The sequence below is a fragment of the Taudactylus pleione genome, unplaced genomic scaffold (assembly GCF_031769625.1).
Source record: "Taudactylus pleione unplaced genomic scaffold, aTauple2 ptg000201l, whole genome shotgun sequence".
Taxonomy (NCBI): domain Eukaryota; kingdom Metazoa; phylum Chordata; class Amphibia; order Anura; family Myobatrachidae; genus Taudactylus; species Taudactylus pleione.
The window spans coordinates 2912026-2939165 of record NW_028284603.1 but is presented as its reverse complement, the minus strand read 5'-3'; the positions used below and the strand labels follow the sequence as shown (position 1 = coordinate 2939165).

The following is a 27140-nucleotide window of genomic DNA, read 5'->3' as shown; positions in this document are numbered from 1 at the left end:
CTAACACCAACATAGCAGTCAAGGCCTCAGTTAGACGTTTTGCTTCAGGATGACTGCTGTCGTACTTCATCCTCCTCGCTAAGGACTGTTGGAGGGTCAATTGTTTAGTAAAAGTAGTGGTGTTCCTACTTCCTCTCTGGGATGATGAACGACTCCCAGCAGCAGCAACAGCAGCAGCGGCAGCAGGAGGCGTAGCAATGCAGGATCCTCCGGAGGAATCCGGGATAGGAGAGTCAGTCATGCCAGTGACATGGCCTGCAGGACTACTTCCGATCCTGACTAAGGAGGAAATTGACGAGGAGGGAGTTGACGGTGTGGTTTTCAGGCGCTTGGATACAACAGGACAACGGGATTTAGGTGTCCCTGGACTGCTTACGGTCTTAGCCAAAGTTTCTGAACTTGACAGTAACTTATTATGAACGCGCTGCAGGTGCCGTATAAGGGAGGATGTTCCTAGGTGGTTAACGTCCCTACCCCTACTTATTCCACCTTTACATAAGGTACATATGGCAAGACAGTTGTTGTCCGGATTTGGATAGAAATATTGCCAGACCAAAGAGGTGGAATGTTTGGTCTTCTGCCCAGGCATGACCATGATGGGCTTTTTCATCCCACGGACAACAACTGTCTCCCCCGGAGACATCAGAATCCTCCTCGCCAACTTCCTCCTCAGCGCCAGCTACACCAGTATCCTCATCCTGTTGTACTTCAACAGTGACATCTTCAATTTGCATATCAGCAAGTGGACTGTGGGTGCTCCTTTCAGCACTTGCAGGGGGCGTGCAAATGGTGGAAAGAGCCACCTCTTCCCGTCCAGTGCTGGGAAGGTCAGGCATCGCAACCACCACCACACTTGGACTCTCCTTGGGGATTTGTGATATCTTCTTAGAAAGCACAGTTCTTCGCTGTGCTTTTGCCAGCTTAACTCTTTTGATTTTTTTAGTGGGAGGAGGGCTTCCATCGTCATGTGAAGCTGAACCACTAGTCATGAACATACTAGGGATCGACCTTAGCCGTTCCTTGCCACTCCGTGTCGTAAATGGCATATTGGCAAGTTTACGTTTCTCTTCAGCTGATTTAAATGTTTTTTTCAAGGTCATTTTCCTTAACTTTGTCATTTGGGATTGTATGTGCCCTCTATTATGACATTGGGCATCGGCCTTGGCAAACAACGTTGATGGCATGTTATCGTCTATGTCATGACTAGTGGCAGCAGCTTCAGCACTAGGAGGAAGTGGTTCTTGATCTTTCTCTATTTTATTTTTATCGGAGAAAGTTTGGTCCTCCATTTATGTTATATCGATTTGATATATACGTGCGGCTAAACACAGAAAATATTTTTTTATTTTTGCTGGAGAGTAGTGCACTTTGTGGGTTACACCAGCCTTTAAGAAATGAGCCAGCCGGCTCTTTACTTATGGGACACATGCACGTGCGGCTACTGCGCACACAATTCACAAACACAGAAAAAATATTTTGTTATTTGGTTTGGAGTGTACTTTAGGGGTTACAGCAACCTTTAACGGTCAAGCCAGCCGGCCCTTTACTTATGACACAGGCGCACGCTTGGCACTACTTTGTTGATGCACGTGCGGCTACTGCGCACACAATTCACAAACACAGAAAATATTTTTTTTTTTGGTTTGGACTGGAGTGTACTTTGGGGGTTACAGCACCCTTTAACGGTCAAGCCAGCTGGCCCTTTACTTATGTCACAGGCGCACGCTTGGCACTACTTTGTTGATGCACGTGCGGCTACTGCGCACACAATTCACAAACACAGAAAAGATATATTTTTTTGGTTTGGAGTGTACTTTGGGGGTTACAGCACCCTTTAACGGTCAAGCCAGCCGGCCCTTTACTTATGACACAGGCGCACGCTTGGCACTACTTTGTTGATGCACGTGCGGCTACTGCGCACACAATTCACAAACACAGAAAATATTTTTTTTTTTGGTTTGGACTGGAGTGTACTTTGGGGGTTACAGCACCCTTTAACGGTCAAGCCAGCCGGCCCTTTACTTATGACACAGGCGCACGCTTGGCACTACTTTGTTGATGCACGTGCGGCTACTGCGCACACAATTCACAAACACAGAATATATATATTTTTTTGATTTGGAGTGTACTTTGGGGGTTACAGCACCCTTTAACGGTCAAGCCAGCCGGCCCTTTACTTATGACACAGGCGCACGCTTGGCACTACTTTGTTGATGCACGTGCGGCTACTGCGCACACAATTCACAAACACACAAAAAATATTATTTTTTTAGCACTTGGGGGAAGCACCCCTGATGGACAGAGCACCCCCTGGACAACACTACAGCACCCCTTTAGGACTGGGACACTGCACAGGACTTTGGAGTGGACACAGCCCCTATGGAGAACTGACTGCACAACACAGTCCAGCCAGCCCCTATGGACTTTGAAGTAGTGGACACAGCCCCTATTAACAACAGCAGCACAGCACAACACAGCCAGCCCCTATGGACTTTGAAGTAGTGGACAACAGCAGCACAGCGCAGCACAGCACAGCACAACACTACTCTGCACTACACTACACTACACAGCCCAGCCAGCCCTAACTCCCACCCTCCCTCTTCACTGTCCACAGCCGAGTGAGAAAATGGCGCTGACGCGGGTACCTTATATAGGATCCAAAACCTGCAAGACTCGGAAGGCGGGATGATGACGTTTTGCCTCGATTTCAGATCCGAGTCAGGCGGGAAAAGTCGAGCCTGACTCGGATCTGCCTCGGATCGGGGGGGCTCGGGGGGGTTCGGATTTCAGAAATCCGAACCCGCTCACCCCTAATATATATATATATATATATATATATATATCTAATGTGAAAAAATATAAATGGTACGTACTCCCTATAATTAAAGGGTGTCAACTGAACCAAATAAAATTGAGCATTGGGTATGCACCTTAATAATATAGAAAAGTGTATAAGGTCTTAGCGACTGGCGTACCCGTTTTTGTGAAAGTACAGTGAATGCTCACTGCAAATACTTGCAAATTATTCAATGAAAAAAAAATATATATATAACTTTGAATAAATTGTTAAATTAATATGCCTACAACGTTATATATGTTCTGCACATATCAGTTACAACTCACTGTACAGTACTTTCACAAACATGGGTACGCCAGTTGCTGAGACCTTATACAATTTCCTTATATATATATATATATAAATAATCATTTTGAATTCAAAGCCTATTCTAGTGACATCTATGTAATACACTGAATGTTCTATTCACATATATACAATACAAAACAAATGAGGAGCTGCATGTGTGGCCGCTAGTGGCGCTTATAATGCAGGTGTTTGCACTGAGCATGCTCAGAAACTCTTTGCACGCACGGGTGCTGCAGAGCTGTAAACATTTTGATCGCATTTACACTAATTCCGGGTACACACTACGCAATATGTCGTCCAATCCAGCGGATTGGAGCGACATATCTGGCACATCGGCCAGTGTTTACTGTGCATGCTGGTCCAACGGGCAACATCGTTAGCGAGGGCCATGCTACCGAAGGCCACATGGCCCGCGCCATCGCTGCCAGCTTCGTGTATACGCATTTGCCGATGCCAGCACCCTGACGGGCAGGTGTAAGCACACGCTGATGGTGGTAACTAGTAGCAAAGCAGAGAAGGTCACATATTGAGATGAGTACTACCATTAGTATGGGTGAATATGCACTTGTATTTCCATGTGCGCTTTTTTACCACAATATACACCTAATATTACTTCCAACTGTGCTTCATCCCCAATGTCTGTAATCCAGCCTTGCTCTCATCCAATGGAAAGGAACTTAATAAATGTGTATGTTTTTCATGTGAATGATTTTGTAGGCAGTATAGGTAATCTTTATTACTAAGTGGGGTCATTTTTACAGACCTAATATCAGATAACATGGGGGTCAAACCTTTTGTCTATTGTACAGTGTATCACAGTGCAATGAGAGTGCAGTACAGTGTATCACAGTGCAATGAGAGTGCAGTACAGTGTATCACAGTGCAATGAGAGTGCAGTACAGTGTATCACAGTGCAATGAGAGTGCAGTACAGTGTATCACAGTGCAATGAGAGTGCAGTACAGTGTATCACAGTGCAATGAGAGTGCAGTACAGTGTATCACAGTGCAATGAGAGTGCAGTACAGTGTATCACAGTGCAATGAGAGTGCAGTACAGTGTATCACAGTGCAATGAGAGTGCAGTACAGTGTATCACAGTGCAATGAGAGTGCAGTACAGTGTATCACAGTGCAATGAGAGTGCAGTACAGTGTATCACAGTGCAATGAGAGTGCAGTACAGTGTATCACAGTGCAATGAGAGTGCACAAATGATCTGAATGATCAGGACTAGAGTCAATGTGGATAACACGTCCAAAGCCGTTTCTAAAATTAGTGTATTATTTTAGTTACCGTAGTTATTTTTTCCATCTGTAAATATAAACCAACAATAAAAGCTGCATTATTCCTGCTGCCTTTGTAAAAGCCTAATTGCAATGTTCTGTCATTAGCGCACACATACTTGAGAACAATCAGCTATGAAACTGTGACCCTTCCTCTCTCATAAATGCTGTAGGCATTATTTAAATCAGTTGGTGTGTGCAGAAGTTTCTGTGAAATTAATCTCATGACCAATTGGTGGGGGCCATTTATACACCAGAAAGAAAATGATTCCCTTGGAGCCCTTGTAGTTGTGTAAACGCTCCGATTTGTCTATTTGGACAAACAGTGTGTGGATATGCTCTGTGGCAAATAGGAAGCCATTTGGTTTGGTCTTGTAGGCTTTCATACTTATTAAAAGTAGCCTGATATGCTTTATTATCATCCCCTTAGTCAAAGCACTGTCTAGTTATTTGTTATGACTTGGGGTAATTAGCTCGGTAGATGGCTATCAGTGGTGCAGTGATTAGGTGCAGAATTAGAGTCCACACATGGCATTCCAGTAAATAATAAATTAAAATGGTGCTTTACTTCCAGCATGGAAATCAGGAAACAAAATGAACAGAAAATAATAAATAAACCTTGTCCTCACTCATGGCACTAGCTCACTTCTTGAGCCCACTCTATAAAAGCAGCTAATTTACATGAAAGTCTCTTGGAGGTTGGTGGTCCTTCCTGCCACATGCAGGACTGGACCCTGGCCTGGTATAGCTTTCTCAGCTTCTTGGCTGCCAGAGTTTCCCAAGGACAGTGTCAGAGGAATAGGGATCTTCCTGCCTCCTTGCAGGTATGAATTCTGACCACCTGGCCTGCTTCACTCTGACTGCAGCCCCACTGGGACTGTCTGACTGACTGTGTCCACCAGCAGCCTCACCTGGGCTCTGATCATATGGCAGCCATTATTCTTGAACACACACCCTTTTTGTTCTGTGTGTTGGCGGATCCCTCCAGCCCCACACTGACTCAGCTGCTCACCAGCGCCATCTCTGGTGATACTGCCACAGTTTATAAGGCATGGGCAGAATTTTTTCAGACTCGTCAAACTACATCCATCATTAGACACAGGGAAAAGTACTCATCATTTAAAAGGTTTATAAGTGGGCGTGATTATGCAAAATAGTAGTTGTGACTTTATAAGGGTGTTTTTAATTTTTTGAAATTTATTTTATTTTAATATCATTTCAAATTACACATTCAGGTGCAGGACAGCACACAGTACAATTACATTGTTCTCCACACTGGCGTGCAGGTCATAGGAAATCGCCATCATTCCCTTATCTAGCAAGTGGGCCACCATCCTCATAGCCTGCATTGGCTCACCATTATCACGTCTATCAAGTCTTAACATTTGCATATATACTATTATTTTATTACCAGATATTTATATAGCGCGCACATATTCCGCAGCGGATGTTCCCTACCACATGTATGCGCACATACCCACTAGGGTTATTTTTTTTTGCTAGGCGCCAGTTAACCTACCAGTATATTTTTGGAGTGTGAGAGGAAACCCACGCAAGCACAGAGAGAATATACAAGCTCCTCAAAGTTAGGGCAGTGGTGGGAATCGAACACAAGACCTCAGTGCTATGAGGCAATAATGCTAACCATTAGAAGATGATTATACTTCTAGACTAGAGATATGGGCTTTACCTAATTAATGTGTGCTGAGGACCTTACCTTACACTGACAGACATATTGGGCTTGGTAATAAAATCGCACGTAATGCAGTTACATTTCTGGGCACTTCCAGCGATCGTAAGTCCTCTGCGAACATCTGCCTGTATTCTGAGTCTGAGGCAACTATGCAACAACAGCCGTCATCACTAGTATCGGCACCTACCCCATGCAAGGTGCAGAAGATACCAAATGAAAATGCCACGAACTCTGCATATGCTCAACAATAGGTCAAAACAAGGCTCATGCTTCTCCTACGGGCCAATGCCCCATTGACTTCCATTCAGCCTTCGCTGAGAAGTGACTAAGATGAGTATGACTCAGAATCGCTCATAGACGCTTTAAGTTGCGTATATAGGCCGCAACACATGTGCAGCTTGTGAAAAATCATGGACCCATATGGAATTGCGTGCAGCGCAGAAATAAGCACTTATTGCACAGATAAACATTTACACACAATACAAAAATCTCCCATTGCCACATTGTCAGTCATATATTGCACTACACAACAATGCGTCTATTGGCAGCCATATATTGGAGTGATAAGCCCACAGTTTCCAGTATTGCAGAGAAATAAAGTAACACATTGATAGACATATAGTTCCTGGTTCAGAGTTGGGAGTAAAGCAAAAGGAAGCCAGTAACTTTGTACCTTGGCAAAATCATGCTGCAACGAAATAGCAAAGTAAAAGTAAAGCAGCCGGTATTTATGCAAAAAAAGTAAATCTATTTTTACCCTTTGTAGTGTAACATGATTTGTTCCAGGTTCCATGTCACTTGCTTCTTTTTTTACTTTGCTCCCATCTCGGAATCAGACCCATATTGCACACACATTACCTATTGCTAATCATATTGTGCTGAGCTAACCAACCATTTACCAGCAAAATATTGTTGAGAAGTACCCACACATTGCCTACCACTTAATGCAAGCCACATATTACAAAGATGTACCCCCAGATGGCAGACCCCAATTGCCTACCATCTACCACCCCCCATTGCTAGCCATGAGCTGCACAGATCCGACCCCACACTAATTGACAGCCGTGTTCTGCTCTGACACCTGAAATATGATTAATATTAACCCCTTCTTAGGGTGTGAATAAATTTTCATGAGCAAATAGCATTTTGTTTGTAATTTCTTTATGTTATTACTGTTTTTGTTTGGTTTACTTTCTACTTTATAGTGTTGATTATATAATTGTAAAGTCTTAATCTAAACCTTGACCTTGTTTATTATGTCATTGGGTCTGATTCACCAAAGATCGCAACTGCGAATAGGCACGCAATCGGCCGAATGTTACATTCTGCACATGCCTATGCATCGCAGTGCGTGTGCGCGAACCAGCCACTGAGATCGGGACTGGGATCGCAGTGACTACTCAGACCCATCGCAGAGTTTGGGGTGGAGTGATTGGCGAAACACAGGCGTGTCAGGGCATTTGAATGACGTTGCATGGGCGTGCATAAATTATCCACTGCGATGCCAATACGCAGCCTGAGCTCTCACTGTGTACCAGAAGGTTAGCAATGTCTGAGTAAGGTCAGAGCTTGTGCAAGTGTGCGTGAGGCTGTGATGGTGCTCGATGTTATAGATGGTGTTGCGAAGTATTACAGATGTGTGTAAGGTAAAATGGGCGTCCTTATGTTGTGCTGCGACGACATAGCGATTGCAGTGGATTAGCATATGATCGCAGTGAGACTGCGTGCGTAATCGCTATTGCAATCGCATCTGCGATCCTTGCTGAATCAGGCCCATTGTCTTTCAGTTGACTTATATGTTAACCATACTGCTCTTTTTAGTTCTAATGGCAAAAGATAGTTCCTGAATGTCAGCATATATGCCACTTCCAACAGTTGTAAGTGGTCATTGTATATTCTGCTGTTATGGCAATTTGTACTATGTTTATTTACTGTAAAAGTTAATAAAAATAATAATAATGATGATAATAAAATATTATACCCATCACTAGACATGCACTTAGCACCTTTGGTCCTTATCATTGTCCAGCAAGTGAATAAAAGGGTGTGTGACTGAAATGGATTTTCCTTACTGAAAACCAAACATGTCTTATAGACTTTATAGAAGCAACAGACTCAATGGTTAATACACTATGTTGACAAAAGTGATTGGACACCCCAGCACAAGCTGGTTTGGCATGTGTCCACTAGTTGTAATGCATGGTCACATAAAGTCTGAGAAGTATAGAGATGTTCTTGATAACTCTGTGCTCCCTACATTATGGCAGTTCTAAGGAAACAACACATGTTTTTATCAGAATGACAATACCACCTGTCATGTTTCCAGGGCGACACTGGACTGGTATACAGAAAATTTGGTAACCTTGATGAACTGGCCAGCTCAGAATCCAGATCTTAACCCCATTGAATACTTCTAGGACAAATTGGAGTGATTGATGTGTTCTAGGCCGATTCGACCTTCTTCAGTGTCACAGTTGGTCACTGTACTTAAGGCGGAATGGCAAAACATACCGCCTGCTGTTGTCCAGGAACTTGTGGACAGTTTTCCAAGAAGGGTGTCTGCAGTCACCGCACGTGGTGAACCTACAAAGTACTGACGTCAATAAAATCTCGTTCATCTATTAGCTATCATTGTCCAATCACTTTTGTCTACATAATGTATTATGAATAGGTTAGATAAAGGATCAAAGTTGACTCCTAAATCTTGGACATGGGCAGTAATGATGTCTTAGAAGCATGTGCATTACCAACTGTCTTGAGAATTTAAATGATTATTATTTTTTAAGCAAATTAGCTGTTAGTATTATTTTGCTGTCTCTATTCTACTTTTTCTATATATATCCCCCACAACTCTTTGGGGTCAATCCAATTAGGTGCGAATTGCAAGGTGCGAGTCTCTATTTCCTCTTTGAATTTGAATAGCAAATTCATTTTGCAATCCAATTGGCAACTCGCACTGAACCAGTCTGACTGAATTCACATTTTTCCATTCGCACCTCCCTGAGGGTGAAAGATGGAAAGGAAAATCTTTATTTTAACGTTAAAATATCGGGACACAATGCTGAGCCCCTTGGACACCCCCCCCCCCCCACCCCATATGACTAAGTAGTCATTTGAAAGTTTCCAATTAGCTTAATTAGTACAATCATTATTTGCCTTTTTTTTTGGGGGGGGGGGGGGGAACAATGTCCTCAAATTACCCCAAAATAAAAATCAAGGCAACACAAATTTAATTATAAATATTTTTCAATTTAAAAAAAATGTCTTTTTTTTTTTTTGACAATTTTCCTAAGTGCCCTTAAAGTACCCCAAATTCACCTTTTTTCCCTCTTTTTTTTTTTTTTTATTTGTTTAATTTGTTTGAGATTAAACGGAAAGAGTTTGCTTTTTATTATTTTGGCAGTCAATTCGCAAAAATCCTCTGCGAATAGGCATTTTTAATTGGGTTGGAGAATTCTTTGGTGCGCTCATTCGTGCAAAGTCTGCGAGTTTCATGAAGCAAACTCGCTACTTGCAATTCACACCTAATTGGATTGACCCCTATGTATGTTTTATTATTATTATTTTTATTATTATGAATAATATACTTTATACAGCTCTCATTTATAGTAGCAAAATTATTTGAATCTCTAAAATCATGCTGATTTTACAATAATTTTTCAGGTGCTGTTATCCTTCTGGGAAGGACCAACATGTTTCGCTTTAATCATCCAAAAGAAGCTGCTAAATTAAGAGAAAAAAGGAAGGTAATGAAAATATAATTTTTATTTAACAATTGCTGTTTCTGTATGTTAAATTGACTGATTTAAATAATGTTTATTTTGTTTTTGCTGATGGTGTTTTATTTATTATTTTGGTTCAGCCTTTAACTGAAGCAAGGTACACACTAGACGACTTGTAAACAATGTGATGTCGTCAACGATTTTCCTTGAACTCCTGGGAAAACGATCTAGTGCAGGGATGGGGAACCTCAGGCCCGGGGGCCGTATAAGGCCTGCGGAATAATTTGGTTTGGCCCTCTGAGCTTTTTTCTGCTAGCCTCATCTGGCTAGCAGGGTGGCAAGACTGGCACCCTGCAGTCTATGCAGCAGTGCCGTTTGGAGCGTCCTTAGGACACTTCAGACGGTCAAACCGCTGCCTTTACCGCACCCCAGAGCATCCTCAGGATTCTTCGGGCATTTCTGTAATCACTGGTGCTTGTAACCCCGCAGGATGTGATGTCACATGGATGGGGCGTGGTCTGCACCAGGCCCACGAATAATGTTATATATATCAAAATGGCCCTCGGCAGAGAAAAGGTTCCCCACTCCTGATCTAGTGCATACAAACGGTACAATCTAACAAACGACCAAACGATATATCTTGCATCGTTTGGTGGTTAGAGCGTTAACTATATAATGTAACCATATCGCCTGGTCATTCGGTAGAGCCTACACACTGCACGATATGCAGGTAATCGTTAACAAGATTGATAGATCTTCCTACATGTACAAAAGATCTGAAGATGAGTCAAACAATGCTGCGGGAGCGCGCATAGTGCGTACACACTTGACTATTTGAAATATTTGTTGTTCCGATGCGTCGGAATCGGCCAAATAGTTCAAAATATCGTCTAGTGTTTACAAGCCTTTAGTTCTAATACTCAGTACAAAAATTAGCTTGGGTCCGGAGAGCAAGGTTTACATTCTGTGATGTGCTCCCAATCACTTCCAGTAACATGACCACTAATGCTGCTATTATTTAGCTATATCCGTGCTCCTTTAGATGCATGTATGTTTTGTTGGCATTTAGGGGGTCATTCAGACCCGCTCGCGAGCAAATGACGCTCGCAAACGGGTCGATGTTTGCCGAATGCGCATGCGCACGACGGAGGGAGCTCCGTCGTGCGCCTGCGCGAGACCCGGCCTCACACCAAAGGGGGCGTGCTGTCGATGGTGAGTGACAGCACGCCCCCTTTGGTGGGCGTGCCGGCCAGACGGAGACGTTCCCATGGGAACGCCTACCGTCTGAGTCCGGCCCCACTGACATCAGTAATGATGTCAGTGGGAGTGACTTTAACTCTCATAGAGCCAAAATCACTCCTGGGCTTGCGGCAGCGAGACCCTACCGCAGGGTCTCGTCGCAAGCCCGATGGTCGTGATGGTCAAAGACCATCGCGACCATCTCTTTGGCCGCTCGCATATGCTGTGGGTGGCCACCCACAGCTATGCGAGCGGCCGGGAGACCGCTCCATTTTCATGGAGGAGGGCCCTGATTCAGAGCGAGCGCTCTGGTCAGAGCGTCCGGCTCTGAATCAGGCCCTTAGTTTGTTTATGAACAGGGAATGTGGTTGCTCTTTCCTGCTCATATCATTCCTTAGCTTTGTGGTGGCTTATCAGTGGGAGTGTGGTTATTACTCATGTGAGGTTTTAGGTGTGAGTTCTGTATGCATGATTTCTATGTCTATATGTATAGTTTGTGTGTGTGTGTGTGTGTGTGTATATATATATATATATATATATATATACAGGGAAAAACAGCGGCACTCTCAGGACTTGAAAAATAAATGAGACTCACGACTCCAAGAGATCAGCGTCCAACGTTTCAGTCGGTGTGACTTTTATCAAGAACGGCCGTTCTTGATAAAAGTCACACCGACTGAAACGTTGGACGCTGATCTCTTGGAGTCGTGAGTCTCATTTATTTTTCAAGTCCTGAGAGTGCCGCTGTTTTTCCCTATATACTTGGTTCATACACCATTAGAGGGCACCCAGGCAGGTACTGACTATATTGTGGAGTGCCGGCGTTATTTCTATATATATATATATGTGTATGAAATGCTGCAAAGTAAGAATATTGAAAAAAAAAAAACCTGTTTATTTTTATTAATTAACAAAATGCAAAGTGAATGAATAGAAGAGAAATCTAAATCAAATCAATATTTGGTGTGATCACCCTTTGCCTTCAAAAAAGCATCAGTTCTTCTACTCTTGCATAAAGTCAGGGATTTTGTTATAGTCAGGTGTATGATTAACCAATCGTACCAAACAGGAGGTGATTATCATCATTTTCATATGTACAGATGAGTCCACATACATCTATCCTCTGTGTGCTACAAGTTGCGTTACACACATAACACGTGATTGTCTTTTCACGCTACTTTTTACCTTCAAATGCGTCTTATTCTCACAACAGTGACACTGTAACGTAGCATTTTGCATGCAGATACACCGGCAGTTGCCAACAAAACATAGACATGCTGCATATGTTTTTAATTAGCAGAAGCTGCTTGTGCGTTCCATTTGCACCGTTGTGCAAATGACACGCATTTGAGGGTAAAAAGTTGCACGAAAAGATGCTCAGCGCTACTAAGTCATGCCACAGCATGGCGCGACTAGAAGGGCTGTTTAGCACACAAGGAGGCTAGATGTATATGGACACATCTATAGGTTGAAACACTGGGCCTGATTCAGAGGCGCTCACAAAAAGCGAGCGCTTGCTCTGAATCAGGGCGGCCGTTTTTTTTTTTGTTTTTTTTTACCAGGCCTCCTGGCCGCTTGCTAAACTGTGGGTGACCACCCACAGCTTTTGCGAGCGGCCAGGTGATAGTCGCGATTATCGCGACCATTGGGCTTGTGACGAGACCCTTGTGGTAGGGTCTTGTCTGCCGCTAGCCCCAGTGAGTTTTCTGTTCAAATAGAGCAGGAAGCTCACTACTGACATCACGAGTGATGGCAGTAGGGCCACCCACAAACGGCAGGCGTTCCTTCAGGAACGCCTCTGTTTGACCAGCCACCCCCCCCCCTCCCAGCCTACAAAATGGGGCGAGCTGTCGATCGACAGCCGCCCCGTTTGTAGCGGACCCCGGAGCAAGTGAATTTCTCATTCGCTCCGGGGTTCACACACGCGCATTGTGCACGCCGCGAGTGCGCAATGCCCCACCATCGACCCGCTTGCGAGCGGCTCTGAATGAGGCCCACAGTCATTAACAGAAACAGCTGTAGAAGGCTTGAAACTGGGTGAGGAACAGCCAAATTCTGCTGCAAAGGTGAGGTTGTGGAAGACCGTTTCATGTCACAAGTCATACACCATGGCAAGAGTGAGCACAGCAACAAGATACAAAGTAGTTATACTGCATCAGCAAGGTCTCTCCCAGGCAAAGATTTCAAGGCAGACTGGGCTTTTCAAGATGTGCTGTTCAAGCTCTTTTAAAGAAGCACAAAGAAACGGGCAACGTTGAGGACCTTAGACGCAGTGGTCGGCGAAGGAAACTTAGTGCATCAGATGAAAGACACATCATGCTTACTTCCCTTCAAAATCGGAAGATGTCCAGCAGTGCCATCAGCTCAGGAGTGACATAAACCAGTGGGACCCAGGTAAACCTATCTACTGTTCGGAGAAGTCTGTCCAGAAGTGGTCTTCATGGGAGAATTGTGGCCAAAAAGAGACAACATAGACGTGGAAACAAGGCCAAGCAACTCACCTATGCACGGAAACATAGGAACTGGCAGCAGGTGCTCTGGACTGATGAGTCTACATTTGAAATATTTGGCTGTAACAGAAGGCAGTTTGTTCGTCAAAGCGCTGGGGAGTGGTACAATAATGAGTGTCTGCAGGCAACAGTGAAGCATGGTGGAGGTTCCTTGCAAGTTTGGGGCTGCATTACGGCAAATGGATTTGGGGATTTGGTCAGGATTAATGGTGTCCTCAATGCTGAGAAATACAGGCAGGTACTTATCCATCATGGAATACCATCAGGGAGACGTCTGATTGGCTCCAAATATATTGTGCAGCAGGACAACGACCCCAAACATACAGCCAATGTCATTAAGAACTATTTTCAGCATAAAGAAGAACAGAAATGTCCTAGAAGTGATGATATGGCCCCCACAGAGCCCTGATCTCAACATCATAGAGTCTGTCTGGGATTACAGGAAGAGACAAAAGGATTTGAGCAAGCCTACATCCACAGAAGAGCTGTGGTTAGTTCTCCAAGATGTTTAGAACAGCCTCCCTGCCGAGTGCCGATTTCAAGTGTACCTAGAAGAATTGATGCTGTTTTGATATTGATTTGATTTAGATTTCTCTTCTGTTAATTCACTTTGCATTTTGTGAATTGATAAAAAATAAAACAAAAATTTGTCTTCGATTTTGCAATAGGAATATCTTGTTTTTCACTTAACTGTTGGTTACTGTATGAGAACTCCTTTTATTGTTTCACATCATCCATTATCAAGATGGTTGTTTCTTTTTCATTGCACCATATTTTGTGAAAATCAATAAACTTTATTTAAAAAAAAATAAACCATTAACACTTCTATTTTTTCAAGCATTCTTACTTTGCAGCATTTATTCCACACCTGCCTAAAACTTTTGCGCAGTACTGTGTATATGTAAAATATATATATATATATATATTAGGAATGTGCAGGCTCGGATAGGTTCGAGTTTGCACGTTGAGTTCGGACTTTTGTCCAGGAATGATGATGTTCATCCATGCAAGATGACGTTTTGCCTCTTTCTGAGTTCCGTTTTTTTGGAGGGAAAATTCCGAACTCAACGTGCAAACTCGAACCTATCCGAGCCTGCACATTCCTAATATATATAGTGCCGGTCACATATGTTATATATATATATATATATCCTCATAGTAGTAAGCCCGCACACTCTGCAGCTGGGGTGCTCCTCAGTTAAGCAATGGAATCTTCATTGCTTGCTTAATTATTGCTTCTATATAGGGGGCACTCACCACTTTACATCAGATACTAAGACGCGTTTTACTTATATACCACCAGTGTCAGTGCAATGCTGGCGTTTTGGTTCCATTCCAGACCTTTGTCATGGTACAACAGCACCAAATGTCTCACATCAGTGGAATAAATTGGTTGTTCCACTGATGTGACACAATGGGTTACGTACATCTCCGATGGTGTGAGATGGCGCACTGCGCATGTGCAGATATTGTTCTGCGAGATTGTTCGCAGTGCCTTGATTACTGTTTGGGGGTGGCGACAGGCAGCATTGCAGAATAGGGACTGTATCGCCCCCACACTTTCTGGGCATGCAGGAGCCAGTGGCAGCGTCCTGGATGCAGTTTTGCTGGCTTCAGCTGTGGGAATTCCCTGGTCATTTTAAGTAACCTCAGGGTTTCTCAGATGACCGATGTTGACACAGATGATTCAATGCTTCGTCTTCGGACACAGCAGCGATTTAAAGAAGTTGCCAGGAGGCGACTATTTACACAAGTCGCCTCCTGCAGCATTAGCATGTTATCACACAGCCGCTGCATCCAGCACAGAGGCGCAGTGGCTGTGTGATCTGCGTACATCTCTGAAGCAGACTCTGAGGGGTAAATTTACTAAGATGGGAGTTCTATTTAAGAAGTGATGTTGCCCGTAGCAACAAATCAGATTTTACTACTCATTTATCATTTACCTTCTAGAAGAAAATACCTGGAATCTGATTGGTTGCTATGGGCAACATCACTTCTTAAATAGAACTCTCATCTTAGTAAATTGTTTATATGATAAAGAAAATTTTATGCGCCTTTTTTATTTTTAATATTTGTTGTTTTTTTTTGTTCCACAGAGTGGTCTGCTTTCTTCTTTCAGTTTATCAATGACTGATCTATCAAAATCGTGTGAAAATCTTTCAGCTGTAATGCTTTACAATCCTGGGTAAGGAAAATAACTGTTGCCATTTTAAGTGCTGTTATGTTTTATATTAAGTCAGTGGTCTCCAACTTTAATTGAAGTGTGAGCTACTTTAGAAAAATGAAATCTCCTGCAGAGCTATTAAAATTGTAGAAAAAAAAAATCTGGCTAGTGACCGAACAATTGAAGGTAATTTAATAAAATTGAAAAATGCATTTAATTATTACAGTAGTATTGTTGTAGTTTATAAATAAAATTTAAGCACAGGCACATTTCACTGTTAATTACCGGCTCAAGGAGGTATGTGCAGTAGACGAGCAAAAGATATTGGTAGGGCTGCTGTGTGATTTTCCAGCAGGGCTGGGTGGGAGTCACTCGCTCCGCCGTACTAAAGACATCTTGGGTGGAACCACGGGGAAGCACGTCGGGTGATTGCTGTAAATGCTGCGGCAATCACCTGATGTGCTTCCCTGTGGCTCCACCCATGATGTCGCAGGGGAGCACACGTCAGAGGTCACTTCCTCCTAGTTGACTCGGCAGTACTGCAGCTAGGTGAGCTACCAAAATTAAGACCGCGAGCTACTGGTAGCTCGCGAACTACAGGTTGGAGACCACTGTATTAAGTAGCCAACTAAATTACTATAAGGTCTTAAATACAATTCTACAGGAATAGAACGTTATGGTGGTAACAGGTATACAAGAGTGGTTCACAAGCGTTGTTAGGATCAGCTAATAGTTGAGGATCTTGAATTCCACCGGTACGTGTTTCCTATGTTCTTCAACAAATTAGAAACATAACTGGAAAAATTGGTCATTCATCAGTAGATTATATTTATCATGGTTTGTCAGAACCACCGGACTCACACCGATTCCAAAAAATGCGTTCATCAAAAGGTATATTTGATCTTCCCTGTAACACATCCTTATTCATAGGACATCATATAACACACCCAGGAGCAGATGTTTGAAGCTCTGGAAAGTGATAAAGTGGAGAGTAATAAACGACCAACCACTCAGCTCCCAACTGTCATGTTGCAGGTTGTGTTTGAAAAGTGACAGTTGGGAGCTGATTGGTTGGTCATTTATCACTCTACACTCTATCACTTCCCAGAGCTTCATACATCTACCCCCCAATGGTATAACACTCACCCGATAGGTATCTTGAAATGAAAACACCAACCAGGCTTTAGACTTGAGGCATACTTTCCATAAAGAGGTCCAATTCCAGTAGAAATTTTTTATTTTGTTATATCCCCATATATTCACAATTCGCAATCAAAGCCAAAAGTGGATAAGAAAAATCATTTTAAAAGTCAAACATAAAAACATGCCCCACCTATACCTTGAGAAAGGAAACATATTCCGATATGCGTTGCTGATGTGGTGATGAATAAGAACCCCCAGATTTGTTTCTACTGATACCTACCATTGGCATTGCAACTACTGGAAGCCTGGGATATGAGTGGTGAGAGGAATATGTTCATTGTTTCTTTCGAGTAGAGGAGAGCAAATCATAACCTACAGTTTTTTGGGGGCATGTTTTTGTGTCTATGTATTTTTTATGTTTGACTTTTTAAAATTATTATTTTCTTATCCACTTTTGGCTTCGATAGTGAGTTGTGAATATATACCTATTTGGATATAAAAAAAAATCTTTTTTTCTACTGGAATTGGACCTTTTTATGAAAAGCACGTCTCAAGTCTATAACCTGGTTGGTGTTTCCATTTTAAGATACCTTTTGATGAACTTAGCTGCTTACTTATTGGGTGAGTGTTACACCATTGTGTGTGCTATATGATGTCCTATGAATAAGGATGAGTTATAGGGAAGATCAAAGATACCTTTTGATGAACGCATCTTTTTGATTCGGGGTGAGTTCAGTGGTTCTGACAAACCCTGATAAAAAATAAATAAATAATCTACTGATGCATGACCTGGTATCGTTCTAATTTGTTGAAGAACATAGGAAACACGCTCCGGAGGAATTCAAGAACCTCAACTATTAGCTGATCCTAACAGCACTTGTGAACCACTCTTGTATATCTGTCTTTTATGTTAATGAGGTTTGGTGCACTTGTGCGTTGGTACTGAGTTGCCGTTAGGGGACGCAAGTTACCCCATTCTATAATATCTGTATTATGTTGCTTTATAAACTGCACTGTAAAATTTTGATGGTGTGTTAATTCTGCTAAAATATTTTACTGTTTAATGAAGGACATATTTACTAATTCTATTGCTGTTTTTTTTATTTTACATTTTTTTAAAATATTGTACGTCATTTAATTTTGGTCCTCTATGATACCATATTTTGACTATGATATTGTATTAACATACATCCAACATGAAAATAGTTCTGACATTTCATACCATATCTGATTCCATCCTTCATTGGGACTTCTGCAGGGTTATGGTTTGTTAAATATAAAGTAAAGTTGTGATTTTTAACATACCACTTATTTTGTTATGCTAAAATCAGTCTGAAGATAGAAAAAAGCTGGTGCGCTTATAGATAGAGGCTGAACTTTGTCAATACTCGCAGCTGACAAGGTATTCGGTCCAGTCCCTCCAAAAGATAAAGAAAGGGGGATTTGTATACAGTGCATCCGGAAAGTATTCACAACGCTTCACTTTTTCCACATTTTGTTATGTTACAGCCTTATTCCAAAATGGAATAAATTCTACACACAATACCGATAATGACGACATGTAAAGTTTTTTTGAGATTCTTGGAAATTTAATTATAAAAAAACACTAAAGGTACATATCAATCCGATGTTGTGTGGTGCCGGTATGAAAATCCCCAGCTGTAAGGTACTGCGTACGCTGTCAGTGTCCTATTTATGACCACCCGGTGACTAACGATCTCCTGAGTATGGCGCTGATGTAAATCTTGTAGCACCCCATTCATGGCCATATTCTGTGTGCGGGTGTATCTGCATGCAAAATGGTACGTTACAGTTTCAGCGGCTGTAACGTAGCATTTCACATGCAGGTACACCCGCAGTTGGACACAGAATATAGACATGTTGCATATCATTCTAATCAGCAGAAACTGTGGTTGCGTCCTATTTGCATCGATTTGCGAATAGCACGCATTTGAAGGTAAAAAAGTTGCACAAAAAGACTCTTGTGATACCGAGTCACGCCAGGGCATGGCGGCGACCAGAATGTCTGTTTAATGCGCAAAGAAGTAAGATCAGGCTTGCCCACCCTCCCGATTTTGCCGGGAGCCTCCCGAAAATCAGGTGCAGCTCCTGGCACCCCGGAAAGGCAGGCAAGCCTACCGGCAGCTGCCGATTCCCCTGCTCCGCCCCCCCACTGCGATTAATAGCTAAACCCCGCAGCGGAAGGGGGCGGTGACGCGATTCACACTGAATCGCATCATGTTCGCCCCGCCCCCTGCTCCACAATGCCTGTATTATTGGCATTGTGAAGTGGGGGCGGAGCCAAAATTACGCAATCGTGTAGCCCCGCCCAGCCCATAAATGCTCATCACTCGCCTGGCCACTTACCCTTGTCCCGGTCACGCCCCCTTGGCTTGAATAGAAGTCCTCAGAGGCTTATAAAGCCTACAGTATATGTCTAAAACCGCATTAACTAAGTGATATCATTTGAGACTTACAGAAGTCTCCTCTTCTCGTGTGTTCCCATCTACCCGGTCCTTATTTACCCTCTCTTCTTCTGTTTCTCTGTTCTTACTGTTTCTCTCCTCATTGTTAAACTACAATTTGAGTGGTTCTAATATTCTGTTTCAATAATTGATATATCACCCTTCTTATTAAGGATTGTTTATATTCAGATTTGCTATGTTTATTTAGGTGTACTGTTTAATTCAACTGTTTGTGAAACTGTTATATTCTGCTTTTTCCTTAACATAAAAAAGAAATGTGGGTGTGAATGTGCACTAGCTGGAATGTTAAATGATCTTTGACGGAGATTTGTCAAAGCTTGGCGAGAGATAAAGTGTCGAGAAATAAAGTACCAACCAATCAGCTCCTGTCATTTTTCAAATACAGCCCTTAACATGCCAGTTAGGGACTGATTGGTTGGTGCTTTATCTCTCTTCAAGCATTGATAAATGTCCCCCTTTTTTGTCTTTTATGGAATCATTTCTTAACTGGTTAATTTCTCCAAAGATGTAGTGAAAATTAGAAAGAAAAATACATGATGTGTACTGAATGGAATTGTTTGGGTGGAAATAGATGTTTCCTTTAGTTAAACTGACCTACAGTATACTAAGTAGTTTCCATGCCTGGGACAATCTTACACTGCTGTCCACGAGTGATTGCAGCGGCAATAGAGAGATGTTCTTTGGGGTCTGCTTTTAAGGTGGGACATCAGATTCCCAGGTACAAGGGCAAAATAAAGCACAGTGATAGTGTACACAGATTCCTGTATGCAAGTTCCCCAGATATACAGTAGGACTGACCATCAGATCATGCAGTGTATTATTGAGATCCTATATGTAGATCATTGATCTGAAAAGATAGGTTCAAAGCTCCGCGATCGGTATGAAATACCACCGGATGCACGGTTCAAATCCCAACGCCGGAAGACCGGCTACAGAAGATCCCGACAGGTAAGTATTTTTACTATTACTAACCCTACCCCCCTAACCCTAACGCTCCCTTAGGGGTGCCTAACCCTAACCTCCCCCCAAGTGCCTAACCCCCCCCTGTAAGTGCCTAAACCTAACCCCCCCTTCTCCGCAGCCTAAACCTAAGTCTCCCGGGGGAATGGCTAACCCCGACCTCCTCTCAGGGGTGTCTAAACCTAACCCCCCCTTACCCTAGCCTAAACCCCCCCCCGGGGCTGTCCAGGCACGCTGCCCGGCTTACCTTTGTTCGGGATGCCAGGCGTCAGGTTCCCGGCGTAGGGATAAAGATAGGCGACGGGATTTTGACGCCTATCATTAAGACCCCTAGCAGGATTAGACACTCGGGGAAGCCTGCAGTCGGCATTTCGACCGTCAGCTTTGTGACTGCATCCCCAAAGCTCCTCCTATTAGTGGCTGCAAATGTTATGATTGCATCCCTTTTGGATTCACCCAGATTATCATGATAAGTGGGACTAACAGAGGAAATATATCAAACCCTGTAAAAAAGTAAAGTGGACAACTGGAGAAATTAACCATAGCAACTAATCAGCTTCCTGCTATCATTTTATAGAATGTAAATGATATATTCTACCTCAAAGCTGAATAGCTGCTATGGGCAACTTCTCCACTCCTTAGTAGGTTTGATATATTTCCCCCCTATGTATATATTTCATGATCCTCCATTAGGTCACATAGGTGTGTTCCAATTTTTCATTTAAAATTTCTGAAAACTTATCCATAAAAAATTCTATTTGTCAAAGCTAAAATGGGGTCAATAATCCCCACTGTATCGATTATTCATAATTTATTATTAACATTTATTTATTACTGGTTATTTATATAGCGCACACATATTCAGCAGCACTTTACAGAGAATATTTAGCCATTCACATCAGTCCCTGTCCTAGTGGAGCTTACAATCTATTTTCCCTACCACATGTACACAAATACTTAATTTTTTTGTAGGGAGCCAATTAACCTACCATAAATTTTTTGGAGTTTGGGAGGAAACCAGAAAACCAACAGGAAACCTACACAAGCACAGGGAGAATATACAAACTCCACACAGTTGGGGATGATATTAATGAACAAGCAGCAGTTACAGATATAGGAAGCTCTCCTAATACATAAACAGTCACAAAGTATTTGTAAGGTCATACTCATCCTTAAGAAATACTTTTCTATCCAACCCTAACTAAAAGAAGAAATTAAGTTGCTTTTATCAGGCTTTATTTTGGCAGTAGATAAATCTCTACAAGATCTATAGCAAAATAGAAAGGATAGAAAAAACTCATCTGATGAAAAGCCAAGAGCATCTTAAAAGCATATGAATAAATATTTTCAAGTGAGAGTTACAGGCAGTGTGTAATATGTCACGACAGCTACAGGGAACAAACAGATCAATCTCAGACTGACAGTGGCAAAGCTAATGCAATAGAGCTGAAGAATCTCAAGTTACTTGTATTTGAGAAAGGCAAGCGTCCCACAGTGCTGCTGCTCTGCTGGAGACCAGGAATACTTCTTGTAGTAATATATTTACCAAAAAAAACCTAACTAACAGTCCCTTCACTGTTTACCCGCGATTCTCAGGAGTATCGTCCCCATAGTGCCCACTTCACTAGGAAGTGGGCAAGATGCGGGAGGACTGACTACTCTTCCGGGGGTGCAGAGGAATGCATGCAAATTTGGGTTACTCCCGAAAACTTCCAGGAAAGTTTGTAGGTATGGTAGAATGTTGTAATCGTTTTCATGAAAATGCTAATACTGGTTGCTGATTTACAAGCATTTTTAAGAAGAGGCAGAAATGGAGGATCGTGAGTATCGTTGATTGTAGCCGACCGACAAAGGTGTATCCACTGTGGTAGGGATGACCATCGACCATTGATAGTTTGACAACCAGCAATGGTCTGTACTGTAGCACATGACAAGGGTTTTTGCTATTGATGGCGCAGCACCGATGCCACATAATCGATGGCAGTGGTATCCAGATGACTGATCAACAGTGAATAGGTTGACAATGGAAAGGTCGGCAACCAGAAGGTTGACAGGGACATATGGTCGACAACACCAAGATCGACTTGGACACATGATCGAACAAACAAAGACTGACTAGGTCGATTCATCAACATGACATAGACCTGAAACTACAAAGATTGACAAACAAAGTGCAGACATAGAAAAAAGGTCGACAAAGCTAACTCAGACATAAATGAGGTTGACAGCATGAAGACCAACAGACAGATGGTTGACAGTAAAATCATAGACAGCCACAAAACCGACAGTGAAAAAGGTCAACAGTCAAAAGCCCAACAATTATAGAGCAACAGTACGAAGGTCGACAGGTATGAGGACGACAGTGTGAAGACCAACAATGAGAAGGTTTACAGTTATAAGACACAGTGTGAAGACCGAAATGAGAAAGTCGACAGCTATGCAAAACCAATCAATAATACTGTGTAATGTCAAATAATGTACACCTGTGCTGCAAGCATAGTGTGACAACTAGACAAAAGTTTGGTATTCCTGCGCACTGGAGTTTAGTGGCCGGGGTATGCAGCACTTAGATAAGAGGGTGCCAGCCCTCTTGTGGGATAATAGTAATAGTGTAGTATCTATTGTGCTTCCCCTTGTGGTGTAGTAATGGTGTCTAGTGGTTAATGGATATTCAACCCCTGGTGGTGTATGGATATATTCTTACCATAAGTTGAATGAGGTACTATATAAATTGAGCTCCACTGAGCGATATGACAAATGTTTAATAGGGTATAAACATATACATAAATGTAAATCAGCTTCACAATACACACAATGGAAAAAAAAATGGCAGCTGCTCAATCAATCTGATAGTACTTTTCAGGTGCATGAAAGGGAGGGGTCATACCAAGTAGAAAAGAGAGGGGGTTTTAACCCCCTATTGTTCCTCAGCACACTGAATTGTACTAGCAACAACATATCAACACTATATGGTAATAGAAATCAGAGATATTGGTTGCATGCATTTGCAAATACATGGGAAGCTGCTAGGCCTCTTCACGGCTTCTCTGTCACTAGCAGTCCCTAACACTAAGAGGTTCACGTCCGGGGTGCAGTGCACCCCAAAAAACATCCAGCCCAGGACCCCCCCAAGGCATCACACGAAAATGGAAAAAGAGTGATAGTGCAGTGTAAAGTATAGATGTGTGCGAGTAATCAATAAGTGTGGAATGAGAGGTTAAAATATATGTGAAAAAATGCATGAATAATAAACAAACATAAAAAGGTGATGTGAAAAGTAACTATGTGTATTAAGTGGTGATGCCCTGAGGAGGCCCATCCAGAGTGGCCTCGGGGGGCCCTACGCCCAAACGCTCACCCCAAATGTAATATATACCAATTAATGCCTCATAATAAAGGCACATATATTTTGGCAAATGTAAGGCCTCATGATAAAGGCACACACCTAAATGCGTCCAAATTGAGAGCCAGCTTACCTGGGAGTCACTCCTTGGAACTCCAACTAGCACTACTAGAACCAGCATGCCCTGCTAATGCTGGCTCATTCATGCATCTCATAACCAAAAACAAAAAAAATATCAGCTGCTCAATCAATCTGATCGTACTTTTCAGGTGCATGAAAGGGAGGGGTCATACCAAGTAGAAAAGAGAGGGGGGTTTTAACCTCCTATTGTTCCTCAGCACACTGAATTGTACTAGCAACAACATATCAACACTATATGGTAATATAAATCAGAGATATTGGTTGCATGCATTTGCAAATACATGGGAAGCTGCTAGGCCTCTTCACGGCTTCTCTGTCACTAGCAGTCCCTAACACTAAGAGGTTCACGTCCGGGGCGCAGTGCACCCCAAAAAACATCCAGCCTAGGACCCCCCCAAGGCATCACATGAAAATGGCTCTGTCGCACAGTTTTTGTGCTTACATTATGTCAGTCGAAGTTTCAACTCTTCAGCTATGGAATCAGCTTCCACTTTCTAATAATATCACTTACAGTTGACTGTAGAATATCCAGCAGGAATGAAATTTCACGAACCGTCTAATTGCAAAGGTGGCATCCTATTACAGTCCACCGCATAAAGTCCCCGAGCTGTTTTTTATCACACATGTTTGCAAATGACTAGGTGCTTGATTTTATACACCTGTGGCAACGGGCCTGATTGAAACACTTCACTTTAATAATCAACAGGAGTGGCCAAATACTTTCATCCATATAGTGTGTGTATGTATGTATGTATGTATATATATGTGTGTGTGTATATGTATGTATATATAATATGTGTGTATATATATATATATATATATATATATATATAAGTCTAGACTGACTGACTCATCAATGCCCAGCCTGGTCCTAGAAACATGGAAATCGGTGAGTATATGCCTTCAATGACGTAGGTACCCACAAAGAGGGGATTTTACTAAATTTGACTCCTAAATGGGTGAAAAGGGCTAAAATGTTTCCTCCACCCGTGCAATGTCCTGACAGACTCATCAATGCTCATCGCAAACCCAAGGACCTAAAAACATGAATCAGTCCTTTAATAGTATCCTAACCCTCCCCATCTCCTAACCATAACCCTCCCAAAGTGCCTGAACCTAATCTGCTACCATGCAGGAGCAGATGTGCTCGATTTTTGTTCAACTCCCCAATTTTCAAATTTTGTTTTATTGGGTACAATGAGAACTCATTTAAAAACTTAATTTGGGATACTTTTTTTATACAAATTAATCTTTTTAAGGATTCAGTCCAAGGTGACCTTCACATGCTGTAGGTATTGCAACTCTCCCAATGGATGGCAGATTGTCAGGTTTTCCTGTATTGTGATACATTCAAAAATACTCTCCTGCATCCATTGAAATGGTTGTCCTCTCTGTCACAAACCCTTCAGCCACTGCAAGTTTCATGTTAGGTGACGGCATAGTTTCACAAAAGAGCTATTGCTATTGGGCAAGTCTGTGCAACAGTTTTTTGTTCTTTTTCAAAACATTCATCACATTAGTGTATTATTTTTGCTCACTATCTGTATTTATTTCATTATCTGTAAATTAATAGCCTGATTCTGAGTCTCATGAGGGTCCGAATGCAGCCGCATACTCAAAGCGTATGGATTGCAAACAGAATTCTAAAGTGACTATACACATATCCTAATGCGTACAGTACATATCACACCACACCACTTTTCCCAGACGCGAGAGCAGCCATCGTCATTATCATCAGTACTTACACCTATCTCACACTAGGTGCAAGAGAGTAGTCTGAAATAGGTGCCCTCTTGGCAATATGATGCCTGTATGGTTTATCTCTTGCTACACACCCATGAGATGGTTCTCTTCTGTACATAGGCCCAATTGACAACCAAAAACGCCCGCATCGCGGATAGAGAGAAAAATCTAAGATGTACCCATCTCCTGGTGATCGCAAAGATGCATATTTCATTACTCTAACTTGCTATGGTGGTGATTCAAGGTCCCACGCAATTGCTATCGCAGCTGCTACCATGGTTGCAGCTGCGATCGCACTATTGTAATGTAGCAGGAGGCATCACGCCTCCTGCATGCATTACTGTTCCGAGCTGCATCCATGGATGCAGCATCGGAACATCTGCGTGATCCACTGCCGGCTTGAGTGACAATGTATGCCCAGCATTAGAAGCAAGGCTTCCGCTTTCACTTTATTTCCGGATAGTGATCCGGCATGCCCGATGTTTGCAGTGTTTAGAGTAAATATGAGATATTGTAGAACACGAGAAAGAGAGGAATAGTATTATTAACTTTTATTTGTAAAGGCGCCACAAAGTTCGCTCAACTCTGTACATGGAAAACAGATGTGAGAGATGGCATCGGTATGATTCACCGCTGGATCTAAGTCTGACGGATGAAATACCGACGATGGAGGGCCGGCAGCTGAAGATTCCGTCTAAGGTAAGTAACACCCCTAACCCGCCTCCCCCCCCAATGCTCCGTTAGGGGTGCCTAACCCTAACACCCCCTAGTACCTAACCTCCCCCCAGGGGTGCCTAAACCTAACCTCCCCTCCCCGCACCCTAAACATAACCCTCCCAGGTAAACCTTACCTCCCCCAGGGGGTGCCTGACCCTAACTCCCACTTCCCTTAACCTATCCCTCCCAGGGGGGGTGCCTAACCTAAGTTCCCCCGGTAGTCCACAATCCTAACCCTCCCCCCCTCAGCTAAGCGCTCCCGATGCCCGGCTTACTTACGTTCGGAATGCCAGGCGTCGGGAATTTGTCGTGGGGCTGATGATAGACGTCGGTATTTAGACACCTATCATTATTCCCATGCCCGGGATTTCACAATCGGGAAGCTGGCGGTCGGCATTTCGACCGCCGGCTTCCTAACTACACCCTGGAAGGAAGGAAAACAATACGTTTGGTCTTTGTCATGTTGAGCTTTAGATCGCACTGACACATCCTGGAAGAGATGACATAAGGGACTGATGTGTAACAGCATCCTCACATGGTCACCGTTTCAACACAGAATAAGTTCCCAGTGAAGAAAAAATACACATTTTCTTTGAAGTTTGTCAACTCAGATTCACTCTGGGTAGTCCCACCTAACATTAATGTCATTCTAGGCTTCTGCGAGATATGCTTATTGAGAATTTACAGAGTGCAATGATTTGAATGTATCATCATGAAGTATTATAGTAAATGTAATGGTCCCATTGGTGGTAGTTTCTGTTAGACTCGCCATATTGCTTGAGTCTCGTGTAAATGAGTGTTCACAATGGTTTTTTCCATGCACTGTCCCTGACACATTATTGCAAACTCTTCT

The 27140-nt window shown here is 42.6% G+C and overlaps 1 protein-coding gene across 1 annotated transcript in view; it reads left to right on the top strand.

Annotated features, from left to right (window-relative positions):
- The window catches only part of KIF16B (kinesin family member 16B), a 366374-nt gene that overhangs the window by 214334 nt on the left and 124900 nt on the right, over window positions 1–27140 (top strand). The window contains exons 16-17 of the mRNA XM_088477200.1: window positions 9783–9865; window positions 15687–15775. Of these exons, the coding sequence (XP_088333326.1) occupies window positions 9783–9865; window positions 15687–15775 (172 nt within the window). The remainder of the gene's footprint in view (window positions 1–9782; window positions 9866–15686; window positions 15776–27140) is intronic.